Source organism: Urtica dioica, chromosome 8 (assembly GCF_054948205.1).
Source record: "Urtica dioica subsp. dioica isolate 48M chromosome 8, U.dioica_male_clone48M_v1_H2, whole genome shotgun sequence".
In the NCBI taxonomy this organism is placed as follows: Eukaryota; Viridiplantae; Streptophyta; class Magnoliopsida; order Rosales; family Urticaceae; genus Urtica; species Urtica dioica.
In genome coordinates, this window is record NC_142763.1 from 49,731,011 (window position 1) to 49,744,281 (window position 13,271).

Consider the following 13,271-nt stretch of genomic DNA (forward strand, 5'->3'; position numbering starts at 1 on the left):
GTTGAAGATGATTCTCCCATATAACCATATTAATGCGGAAAAAAAATTAATTACACTGATCATAAGCTAATTAAATTATGGTTATAATTAACAAGGTCTAATTACGTTTAATTAATTTAATTCACGAGAGCATATTTATCAAGCAACCGATTTGAGCAAAAAAAAAAACGAATACTTACATTGATTTTCGGCTCAGCTACAGAACGCTCCTAAACCAATTGTGTACTCCTTGCGTCGTCTTGATGAAGGACTCGAGGATGACACCTTAGTCTTCCGAAACGTAATCTTCGAGACGAATAAGAAAGATGAGTGGGCACAGTCTTTATCTCACTAGATGAGAAATGTGGTGTTTCAAATCTCGCTCTTATTTTACTAGGAATGGAAACGGATTTCCGAGGGGGAGAGGCAGAAAATTTCGCACGGCCAAGAGGGAGAGCCACAAAATTATTAGGTCAAAATCCTTCTTCTTATTTTTTCCTTCTCATGAACCCCTATTTATAGTAGTAAAAGGAGATATTCATGAAATCTTCCAGAATATATTATTTCCTTTTATTGTGTTCACACTAGAGGATTTAATCTAGGCCCTTGGATCTCAACAAGTGAATCCTACTTTTTCTCTCATCCATCAGATCAATATCTATGGGATATTATTCTCTATTTAAATAGAGAATATTTTATTTAGTGAGATAATAAAGGAGAATATATTATTTCCCTTTAAATATATTCTCATATATTCTCCTAAATACTTTCCTTTAAATTAGGAGAGAATAAAAAACAATATCTTATATTATTCTCTCTCCTTTATTTAAACAACTAAAGAGAAAATATTGGTAAATACCAATATCATACAAGTCGGATTTTAGGCACACGGCCAAGGCAAATTTGCGCAACTCCCATGCCAAAATTCCCAAATCCGATTTTCATATTTTGTGCAAGGCCCAATTGCTTAAAACCCAATTAATTATTTATTTACTTGGTCCAACAACAAACAAATAATTAATAATTGATTATTTACTTGATCCGACAATAAATAAACAATTCTACCATAAATATTTATTTAATTCTGCGAATACCCGTTTTCCAGAATTAATTCTGTCAATCAAAATTACAGCACGTGAGATTAATAATGATAAACATTATTATACGAAAGTTCTTATCCGCCTTTATCAGAGCCGAATCGGGGACTATGAACCTAGTAATAGAAGCTTAACAAATCCGATGAAAAAGACGAAATAATCCTTTACCTTTTTCCATCGATTCGTCTAATCTTGGTCAAATACTCCACTTTGTAAGCCAATAATGAACTTTCCTTTAATACTAGAATTATATTTACTCATCGTGACGAGTGTCCACTGATATAGTCAGTTCGTGATTAAGATCCTCCAGGTTCAACCCGTGTCAAGAGAAGTCAATTTTTTCGTTATACTTCTCTTGATACATATCAGCCCTAAGCATTGTTGTTTCCCCAGCGAAAGATTCTTTCGAACGTTACTTACTTCGAAAGTGCTAGCAATCTATCGGTTCTGGAATTAACCCTTAGGTGAGTGAACATTAACCTTCTTTCAGGAAGGCTGGATTCCGTATCTGTAAATCACTTCCTACTCGAATCATGCTCTGAGAGACTCCCAAGACATAAGCTGTGATTAGCATGGATAGCCTTTTAGCGAATGAGTCAAAGAGCTCAGTAACATGATCCAGTGTCCATGATCACTTCAGGATTCAGATCAAGTCTCACTGTGACCATCATAGAGGCCTCGGTTAGTGTGTCGTAACGGTCCTTAAACGACACATCTACAACCAAGACCTGTCCAAGTCGTACACTTACCACAAGTGTAGAATGCTCCCACATAGTGATCAGCCTTCACCTATGTGTTCCACATATATGACTTTAGATATAGCTTTCCAGGCGTATATCAATCATCGACCTCGTTTTAGCTCGCCGCCCGAACTCAGGTGACCAGCACGTGACTCAGTTTAATACGGAGGCTATGGAAGATAGTTGTTATCGATTCTAATTGTTTAGAATTCAACCCACTAATCATATAATGCTAATAAAGTAATCTTATTATCGAATTTAGTAATCATTTGTTCATTATCTTCAAGTGGGCAATATTCCCAACATGAAGTACCGTGTCAGAAGGTAGATACACCTGATGACCTCATTTCCGTCGTGTTGGATGATGCCAAACCTAACCAAGTTGTCAAAATCGGCGCCTAACTCTCGACCAAGGTCCGGCTCCAACTCGTGTCTTTCCTTCACAAATTCAAGGATGTCTTCGCATGGACACACGCTGACATGCCGAGAATTGATCCCGAAGTGATGGTCTACCGCCTCAACGATGACAAGAGGATAACCGTGTTGTCAGTGGTGCCCACAAGAAGAGTTGTAGTCTTTACTTGTGTACATTTGATGTAATAAAGTCTCGCGAAGACTCTTGCTTATAATTTCTTATTTATCAAAAAAAGTTGAAACGTTCATTCATTCTTCCTTTTCTAAAGCTTTATGATAAAACCTTAGTCTTTAGTCCATAAACAAACCTAACAACACATGAAGAGACAAATGTAGATTTGCATGAACAAACTCTTCATGGTTTGGTTAAAACAATACATTCGCAATCTAAGGATCAAAGGGCTATTGATCTCAGTATGATTGTTAGGAGTACCTATGATGTCTGGTTATGAGACATTGAGAGTTGGAGACTCTATAGTTCTTCTAGGTATCTTACGAAGGTACTGAATTGACCAGTATATTTCTAGAGACAAAATAAGAACAAACCATTTAACCTCTTATGTCTCGAGGTCACTACGTATATAATGCATCATGCTTACGTCAATCCTGAAATGAGACATGTCATTTCATAGCTTACGTATTCTCATTTGAGAAAGTACGAGTTCGGACTCACTATGTGATTCTGAACAGAACCTATTGGTGAAATACTAAGTTATGAAGATGTCATGAGTAACTTTGTGAAGATCTCATAGATATGGAATTCATGTACAAGATTGCTGAAATGCAATGTATATCACCTCATGCATTGTTCATTGGAATGTGAATAAATGAACTTGCCAGTGTTCAAATTGAGTCATGACTCTTTTGGATGAAACAATGTGACTTGTTAGCTCCTCGTCAATACATTGTTTCTAACTTATTCACAAGCGACAAAGGAGTTGAGGAAATAACAGCTAGAATGGTAAAATGGTAATTTTGTAAATCTCGACTACCTGATGATATTCATGAAGGGTAAACATAGATAATATTCAGTGGTTCCACTCATCACAATTTAGTTGAATTCTTGAGTAGAAAATAAATTCATTTGAACCGAGAGATTCTCAGTGTCAACTCTTTAGTGGAGTCAGTTCACATTAAGCTAAAACTTGGAAAAAGTTTGTGAAATTTTGAGTCCAAGTATGTTAGCTTAAGCTTTGTTCATTTGGATCCATGAGGTCACTGTCATAAGTCATATCGAGTAGGAATAGTTAAATTAGAAGCTAAGTCAAAAACAGAACTAGACAAGTTTTACGAAAATTGTCTAAATGGTATTTTTGTCTTTTTGACATGGGATGGAATGAATGTCAATAAATAAATTTTTTGAAATTGTCATGTGATGAAAAATGAAATTCAAACACACGGCCAAGTTAAAGAATTTTGGCTTTGAGGATTAATTTCATTTCATGGAATTTTACTTGAAAATTCTTAATGGGCTTTTCTTATGTTGTCATGAACAAATGAAAAAAAATCTTGAAGCACCTTCTAGAAGGGTTGCACGTCCAAACCAAAGAAAGAGATACTAATTTTGTGCATTGATGTATGAAGATATTTTCCAAACGAAAAAGAGGAAACAAATTTCCTCTACAAGGAAGGGATATGGGCGGCAAACACAAGGCAAGAGAGAAGAAAAACAAAAGAGGAAGCAAATCCATGGTCTTTTAGAAGACTACCTTGGCCGTGTGAAGGGGAAAGAGGGAATCTTTGCACATGAATATGTGATATTCTATAGAAGAGGAAACTACCTTGTTGAAGATAATTCCTCTCCTATAAATAAGGGCCCTCATTCTCATTGTTTTATCATCCCACAATTTTAGAGATTGAGAGCTTCTCTCTCTAGAACAAGTGGTCACCCTCTCTCTCTCCCTCTCTCTCTCTCTTCCCTTTTCGTTTTTGTTTTGACACCTAGGTCCACATTTGACCTAGCGTTTATTTTAGCTCTTCGACTCTAAGACTTGTTCTGAGTCGTCGTGTTTAAAAGTGCCCACACACTTATTCCTTCTTACCTCGAGTGATTTATGTGACAGAAACTTTCGTGGTTACTCGAGTTCTCGAAGAACGAAGAAAGATGAGCTGCGTGGGGAGACGAGTGATTCAACCTCCACAAGCTTCTCAACGATCAAGCTTCATAAAGGTTAGTATACGTGTAATCGCTTTTAGATAGTTTTAATAATAACATGTGCTTGCTATTTGTCTAGGTTAGTAAAATCGTTTTACTTGTTTAAAAGAAATTTTTTATTTTCCGCCGTTTGCTAGAAGCGTTAAATCTTTTCTTAACCCTAGATCAATTCCAACAACCATACACCACACCAAAGGGAGAAACGGAAAGTTCAGAGGGCTTTATGAGAGGCTGAGCAGATTTCACCCCAACTGAGACAAGTGAGAGAGAGACATAGAAGAGTCAGAGAAAAACAGAGATAGAGATATCAGGGAAAGAATCTAGGAAGTTACCTAGAGCTCTGTGCGGTATTCACCAAGTCGGGCTGTCGTGTGCAAGATGTTCGGAGCGAAATACGACCTGAGCGGCGACGGCGGTTGATGTTCTTTGATTTGGAGTGGTCAGATTTCCAGGGCTCGTGAAATTTGGGGCTTTTCACGACCATGGTTTGTTTAACAGTTTTCGGGCTGATTAGGGGGTGGTCATATTTCTAGGGTTTTCGCAGTGGCGGGGGTTTGGTGATTTGGGTTTATCAGGGGTGGTGGTGGTCCAGTGGCTAGTGGTGGTTAGTCACAGTGGTGGTGGTTTAATTAGCGGAGTGGTAGTATTCTGATTATTTAAGAAAGAGAGTCGATGGAGATAAAGTGAGAAAGAAATGAGGCGAGAAGGAATGAATTTTGTACGAGACTTAAGCTATACTCAGGTGCGACTAGTCGTGGCTATATGCCGTTATACAGTGATTAATCACGACAAAGTCGCCGCTATTCCAAAATCCCCAAATACTTAGCGCGGAAATAAGTACGCCTAAATGAAAATATGAAATAAGAAACAGCCGCAATTAGTCACTGTTGTAGCATTATATGTCGCGGTTATTTAGTCACGACTTGTCGCGGCTATTACTTGGTATAAAAGTTGTGGCTGTTTCTAATATTTGTTGTAGAATTATGATTTTCTAGTTTTGTGCGATACAATAAAGTTTGAAAGTTGAATTAGTTTGAGCGAAATATTTTGTACATAGTATATTATGCAAGGAAATGATAAATGAGGGTAGTGTAGAATATATAGGTTGTACCTTGACTTGGTAAAGAGCACAAATTATGGTGGCGTTGGCAAAGGGTTACAAAGGATAAAAAGAAAAAGACGAGCAATTAGTGCGGTGGTGGTATGCTAGAGTAGTGACTAGTGCTGAAACTTGAAGTAACCGATTTGATTTGGGGCCACAGAAAAGCTAAACTGACTCTCCTACGAATTTATGGAAACAACGTGGGAGTGCTCCCTTGTATATCTATTATTTCTCTTTCTTTTTCTGTGACTCAGAATCTCTGTCATACCACATCTATTCTAAAATTAAAATATAAAACACAAAAAGCTAATGTGACTGTTGTTTGCGAATGGTCGGTTCCCGCCCCACAAATACTATTACTTAATTGCTAATCAACAAATAGGAGTGGAAGTTTGAGGTTCAGATAATAAAGTGCTTCCACTGTCACTCTGGTATTATATATACACCTGATTATCCCTTTCATGAATTTCATACTTCTTCACTGTCCTTGCAGTTTGTTAACTGAACTTTGAATTTAGTTATATTATATATTCATAATGCATACCCGTTTGCGTAACATTGCATTATTTAGCATATTATTATTTTTATTATTATCATTCCTCTCAGCGGAGGCGAGGCATCGTGGTCTTCAGCACTCTCACCACCATTCTCACCACCACTCTAACCGCCACAAAGGCAGTTCCCAGATTTCCCAACCTCCTTCATCGCAGCCCGACCTCGGCCTCGCTCCCGAGCCATCTGCCGAGCCACCTCACTACAGCGGCGACGATCCAACCGCTACTGGAGTGTTTGACGTGCGAAGCTTTGGCGCCATTGGAGATGGCATGTCCGACGACACTAGCGCCTTCAAGATGGCATGGGACGCCGCATGCCAGCTGGCAGACCCGTCGCCCTCGGTCGTCATGGTTCCCGACGGATATTCATTCATGATTCAGTCCTCCATATTCACCGGCCCTTGCAAAACTGCCCTCGTCTTCCATGTGGATGGGACCATTATGCCTCCTGATGGTCCGGACTCGTGGCCCAAGGCCAATAGCCGCCGGCAGTGGCTGGTTTTCTACAGAGTGGACGGTCTTTCCTTGCAAGGTCACGGTCTTATCGATGGACGAGGCCAAAAATGGTGGGATCTCCCTTGCAAACCCCACAAGGTCACCTCTCTCTCTCTCTCTCTCTCTCTATAAGATCAGTTATTAGAATGCCACAATTAAATTTGAGATGAATAAGAGAAACCAATACCGAAAGAAAGAGTGCGTAATATATATGCATAATATTTGTCTATATGACTGTATATCCGCAAATATTATTTTTAATATATCTAAAAGTTAATACATGCTATCACGTTTCATTTGCAGGCAAAGCCCGGACCTTGTGAAAGCCCCATTGTATGGCCAATTCCTGTAAACATATATGATATCTTATTCACGTATGAGAATTAATGGTTGATTAAGAGCGTTTGTGATAATGGTAGGCGATAAGGTTCTTCATGAGCTCAAACGTCACGGTGCGGGGACTGAGGATCAAGAACAGCCCACAGTTCCACTTCCGGTTTGACGGCTGCGAAAACGTGCACGTGGAATCCATCACCATAACAGCACCGGCGCTGAGTCCCAACACGGACGGGATTCATATTGAGAACACCAAATTCGTGCGCATACACAACTCCCTCATCGCTAACGGAGACGACTGCGTATCCATTGGCTCAGGGTCTCACCACGTCGACATTAGGAACCTCACCTGCGGACCCGGCCACGGAATAAGGTATGGGCATTATGCAAAATGAGAGGAAAAAAAGATTCATTGGAAAACGACAGGTTTTAGAAAATGTCAAGGCGTGTGCAGCATTGGGAGCCTGGGGAACCATAACTCACGGGCGTGCGTGTCGAACATAACGGTGCAAGAGTCGACCATAAAGGCATCGAGCAACGGGGTGAGGATAAAGACGTGGCAAGGGGGGTCGGGGCGGGTCTCGGGCGTGAGCTTCAGCGAGATACGCATGGAAGGGGTGAGGAACCCCATCATCATCGACCAGTTCTACTGCCTCTCCAAGCCCTGCGCACGCAACGCCACCTCAGCGGTGTCCGTGTCCGACGTGTCTTACCGCAGCATCAAGGGCACGTACGACGTGCGCAGCCCCGCGGTGCACTTCGCCTGCAGCGACTCCGTGCCCTGCGCCAACCTCACCGTCTCCGACGTTGAGCTCCTTCCTGTCGCCGGAGATTTCGTTTTGGACCCTTTCTGCTCCAACGCTTATGCCCTCACCCAAGATCTCACCATCCCGCCGCTTCTCTCTTGCTTTCTTCCTGGTGCTCCGCCAAGGGGATCCACTCTCCAGACCAACGACAACTCTTTTTGCTGATCCCATTCATTCCCTACTTTACTATATAGAAAACACCCCGGGTCACTGTGCTTTTCATATGATATGACAAGTTATGTTTCCGAGAGATTTGCTTGCTTGTTTTTCTGTACGTACCTACACAAGCCCAGATATGACCGTTTTTAATACTTTTTTATATATAAGAAATGATAAGGTACTTGATCATAATAACCAACTGCTTACCGAATCATAATTAAGAATGTTTACTAGCCATAATTATAAAGGATAGTCCCACATCGACTGGGTATTACGATCCTGAGCTCTTTATAAGGCTTGAGAGTTACTCCTCTAATTACCAAGGTTGGTTTTAGATGGAACCCCACACTTTTAAGATGGTATCAGAGCGAAGCCCATTCTCGATTGTGGGCTACCTGATCGGGTCTATACTTCACGCTTCCAGTGCCTGTGCCAATGTGTGGCTGTGCGCGTGAGGGGGTGTATCAAAGATAGTCTCACATCGACTGGGTATTACGATCCTAACCTCTTTATAAGGCTTGTGGGTTATTCATCTAATTACCAAGTTTGATTTTAGATGGAACCCCACGCCTTTAAGAATAATCACTAGTATAAAAATGGGCTTGCAGTTCTTTTGTGTCGTGTAAGAGCATATTGTGCAACCTTGCACAAAATTTTTGAAAACTGCTATGTTTGCACGACACACTTAAACTGTCGTGCAAAGCTGTTACAATAGGTTCGTCGCGGCCGTGGCCAAAATAAAGTTCGCCGTGGCCGGAATACGTCAGGCCACGGCATGTAATTTCGGCGTGACATTCAACGTAAGGCCGTGGCGAAATAAATGTTTACACTACAGTTCTTAACTGTCGTGTATTCGACAGTTCTTAACTTTCGTGTATTCCAGGTTTTTTTATTTATTTTTAAAATAAGATATTTGCCGTGGCGCATAGATAGATCGCCGCGGCTCAGTTAGTGTTTTGTAAATGTCTTTTGAATCATCCAAGCTGTGGCGCCAATATTATTCGCCACGGTGGAAATTTTCTGATAATTTTTCTTTTTTGAATCTAGACCTTGCATGACTATTTTGTAACCGTCGTACAAAGTGCATTTTTAGACAAAAAAATAAAAAAAAAATGCTCAATACAATACAATGGAATGCATTTTTCTGGTACAAAAATACATATTTTTATCATAACAAATTCTAAACATTCACCACAACCTGTCATATCCATCAAAAGTAACACAAAATTTTCAATAATAACCTACTAATCACAATCAATCATAGTTCATGTTTCCAAGAAAAAAAAAATTTCAAAATCCTTTCGCAAAATGTATATATGTCAAACTCATATGTCTATATTTGTATCAAAATAACTTCCATATCAACATCTTTCCCCACATAAACTAAACAAAAGTAGCATATGTTCCTACATAATCACACCATTCGAGTCTAACTTCATTTATTTCACGTTGTGAATAATTTTTTTCCTTAGGAATGCCATCATTACCTAAGTTTATGATGTTGCGCATGTAACGTTGAGTGTAATATCCACACTTCTTGATTGTTTTGGAGAGTCTTTGGAAAGGGTACATGTGGTCAATTTAGTCTTCGATCCGAAACCTATATTTATGATCTTGATTTCACCATAAACTCTAAAAAAATGTTCCACACATACAATCATATATTTAGAAGTTTATAATACAATACAATGTTTCATTAATAAAAAATATGAAAAACTTTAGATCATTAGGTGATTTGCCTCCATCAACGGGATCAAAGATTAGCACGAAATCCGGCCAAGGATCGAGAGAACAAGAATCCGAATGATTTGCATAATTATATGGCATTAGCCATATTTTTCCATTCCTGCACTTCTCCAACAAATTGGTGATATTCGAAACTCGGTCCTTCATAGGAGCATCACTATATTTTAGTTAAGAACACATGTGTGGAGGTATAAAATCTGTTTGATTGGTCCAATGATCCTTGTCCACTTTAGTTTTTACCAATCTATAACAACATTGAAATTAGTAATTATTAACAACATTCCAATTAGTATTAAAAACAAAATATAAAAATTCACGTATGATGAAGATGATGAAATTGACCTCATCTAAATCATTATGCATGATTGACTTAATTCATCGAAATTCATAACCCATGAGATGTGTCATCGAATGTTATCAGAATGCCAAGATCCGAAAGAGTCTTAAATACTCCTACATTAATTACTCTATCACAGGATAACATTGATGTATTGACATAGTTTGCAATAAATCTCATCACATGCAAGATCACATAATAAAAAATCTTCTTGGTTTTTTCCACGGGAGGTTGGATCGTTGTGTGTGAGCCTCTTTTAGGATCGGGGCCGCGACTTCCTTTTGTCAAGTTAACCTCAACCAAGCTCCTCGACCAAGCTACGAAACTCCCGACGGCTTCTTCAATTGTCATAGATCGTATGGAATCGGAAGCAAATAATTTTTTTTTAAGACAACAACGTGAATAGACACATTTACTTTCTCATCACCTAAAGGTGTATTATGAACGGTCGGTAGACTACTCATCCAAACGTGTCCAGTCGCAATGATGGTCTTCTTTCCTAAATCATCAAAAATCATGAGAATGCATTCGTCACTATCATCTGAAGTTGGTGTCCGAGGGAGAGATTGTGGCGATCCTTCATTCAATAAACAACTTTTGGCGGATGCTATTGCATTTTCATTTTTCAGCAGTTTGTTTTATGTTTTCGGCTTTTGTTTCTTTCTCCACATTGACATGATCTTCAACCCTAACCCGGTCTCCATGATCAATGCTAATCCGATCTCCTTGATCAACGCTAACACGATCTCCATTAACTCCGGTGTGCGAGAGCCCCGCTTCCATCTTCGATTTCATTTCAAGCATTACACGTTCTAGCTTATAAAATCTATCCGGCGTGTAATTATAAGGCGTGCAAAAGTATTTGGTTTGTGTAGCAAATTTGGATTGTCCCCAAACCCGACCTTCATGTTCTTTAGATCCCAATGATATTTGAAAGACGTCATTTGACCCCTCTGGTTCCCACTCACCATTAGCAACTTGCGACGATAAATATTTCTGCGAAATAAACAATGATAAGAATGATAATTAAAAATTATCAAAAAAAAAAAAATATAAAGCTCTGATTACAATTTTCTCCAATTCTTTTAGAGCCAGATCCTTGTTACCTGTTAAATCATTTCTCAACTCCAGCCAAAGTGTTTCTCTTCTAGCCCATTCTCTATTTTTCTCGTACTACCAAAACGTCATTTTACCAAAATTGTATACATTCCATTCCAATTCCATGGATTATCAAAATAAAAATTCGAATTCAAGAGATAAGGGAAACAAACCTTGTCAAGGATTGACTGGTCGAGAAATGAGGGACAAACTTGAAAAATCGTCTACCATTAAAAGGTAAGAGAGAGTGCGAGAGAGACGGTTGGAGAGAGAGAGACAGAGAGGCAAACCTAAAAATTCGATGTCGAAGGTCTAGGTTGGCGGTGTACACTACTACAAAACTAGGATTCTACAACGCTTAAAAACAGTTGTGGAATGTGGAGAGGATGAAGACATGTCGCGGTGGTAGATAGGTGGCGGTGGTGAGGAAGAAGGGATGTTGAAGGTGAAGGTTGACCATCTCTGTTGCTAGGGAAAAATAAAATAAATGAGTTTGAAAATTAAAGAATTCTCTTATATAGTTTCTTCTAATTGCACGACATATAGGTTTTATTGTCATACAACAATATAGCTTGCCGCAGCTAGAGAAATTCACGCCACGGCTTGGATCTTTAATTTACACTTACTCTTATATTTTTACTCCATAATTGCACGACAGTGCATTTACTGTCGTACAATTTGTAACTAGCTGCTGCATATTTTATTTCTGCTGCAGCTCAGGGTTAAAAACGTGCACGACAGTCGAGAACTTTCGTTCAATCTGAAAAATATTTCGATGCTTGTACTACAGACAAAAATGTATCGTGCAAGATGTAAAATTTAATATTGCACAACACAAAAAAAAAAGTGTTGTGCAAGCTATTATTACGATCTTTGGGCCACGTCGAGCCGAATTCTTGTGGCGGTGAAGTAGTTGCACGATAATTTTTTGGGAGCTATCGTGTAAATTGTATGGTGCAAACCAATATTTATAGTAATGAATTAACTAATTGAAAATAACGGTAAAGACAATACCTTTTGCTTTTACTCGAAATCAACTGAAAAAGAAGAATATTCGTAGCTTTAATATTAAATGCTGTTTTATTATTCAGGGAGATATGGATCGACAAGAAGTTATAACAATTTACATAAATGTAATAAAGGAGGGAGCAAAAGTAGCGAGCGTAATACAAAAAGAATACATGATATATGAGAGGCTGACACCATGACGTGTAAATGTTTAATATATACGTATTTATAAAAAAAAAAAAGGGTGCGAGAGAGAAGAATATTTGGACTCGATGTGCACTAACTTTGATGCATGTACGTATTTTATTAAGATTGGCCAGGAGTAATTCCTCTCAGGGAATCTATATATAGGCACGCTCAGAAGTAGAAGTCAAAGTATTTTATTTCAATTACGAAAGAGAAATCTCATTAATTGGGCTTAATAAGCGCCATTAAATATCAAGATTAGACCCTAATGTTTAAAAATATATAAATATGGACTTTTGACCCAAAATCGGACAAAAATACCACTGATTCAAAAAACTCATATTTTTCTCTCATTTTCAAATCATTTTCATCACAATTCTTTTCATTTTCGAATTAGTTGCGCTAGGATTAGAATTTTCGGTGGTCGCCGATTTTTTTTTTTTAGGAATTTGGGTATGTGTTCAGCTTCGATTTTGAGGGTTTCACATTGTATCTCATCGTACGGCATCGTATCGCATCGTACGACATCGTACAGCATCGTACGATATCGTACATTATAATGTGTACGAATTTTATCGTACATTATAATGTACGATGTCGTACGATGCTGTACGATGCCGTACGATGCGATACGATGTGATACGATACATTATAATGTACGATAAAATTCATACACATTATAATGTACGATATCGTACGATGTCGTACGATGCTGTACGATGTCGTACGATGCGATACGATGCCGTACGATGAGATACAATGTGAAACCCTCAAAATCGAAACTGAACACATACCCAAATTCCTAGCTCGACCACCGAAAATTCTAATCCTAGCGCAACCAATTCGAAAATGAAAAGAATTGTGATGAAAATGATTTGAAAATGAGAGAAAAACATGGGTTTTTTGAATCAGGGGTATATTTGTCCGATTTTGGGTCAAAAGTCCATATTTAGATATTTTTAAACATTAGGGTCTAATCTTGATATTTAATGGCTTATTAAGCCCAATTAATGAAATTTCTCTTATGAAATGACTAAACGTGTTTTGAGAAGTTTGTTT

The 13,271-nt window shown here is 38.6% G+C and overlaps 1 protein-coding gene across 2 annotated transcripts; it reads left to right on the forward strand.

Annotated features, from left to right (window-relative positions):
- The first annotated feature begins 5,985 nt into the window (after window positions 1-5,985).
- LOC149390003 (Pectin lyase-like superfamily protein) lies at window positions 5,986-7,928 on the forward strand. Of its 2 annotated transcripts, XM_089623563.1 has the most exons (4): window positions 5,986-6,635; window positions 6,840-6,869; window positions 6,956-7,245; window positions 7,327-7,928. In XM_089623563.1, the coding sequence occupies exons 1-4, from the start codon at window positions 6,024-6,026 to the stop codon at window positions 7,841-7,843; spliced, it is 1,449 nt and encodes a 482-aa protein (XP_089479689.1). In that variant the 5' UTR covers window positions 5,986-6,023; the 3' UTR covers window positions 7,844-7,928. The 2 variants fall into 2 exon arrangements, with proteins under 2 accessions (XP_089479689.1, XP_089479690.1); XM_089623564.1 differs by lacking the exon at window positions 6,840-6,869.
- Window positions 7,929-13,271: the final 5,343 nt, after the last annotated feature.

Coding starts and splice junctions, on each gene's coding strand:
- LOC149390003 (XM_089623563.1), top strand. CDS start 6,024: ATGCATACCCGTTTGCGTAACATTGCATTATTTAGCATATTATTATTT. Junction 6,636..6,839: donor TCCCTTGCAAACCCCACAAG/GTCACCTCTCTC, acceptor TTTCATTTGCAG/GCAAAGCCCGGACCTTGTGA. Junction 7,246..7,326: donor GGACCCGGCCACGGAATAAG/GTATGGGCATTA, acceptor AGGCGTGTGCAG/CATTGGGAGCCTGGGGAACC.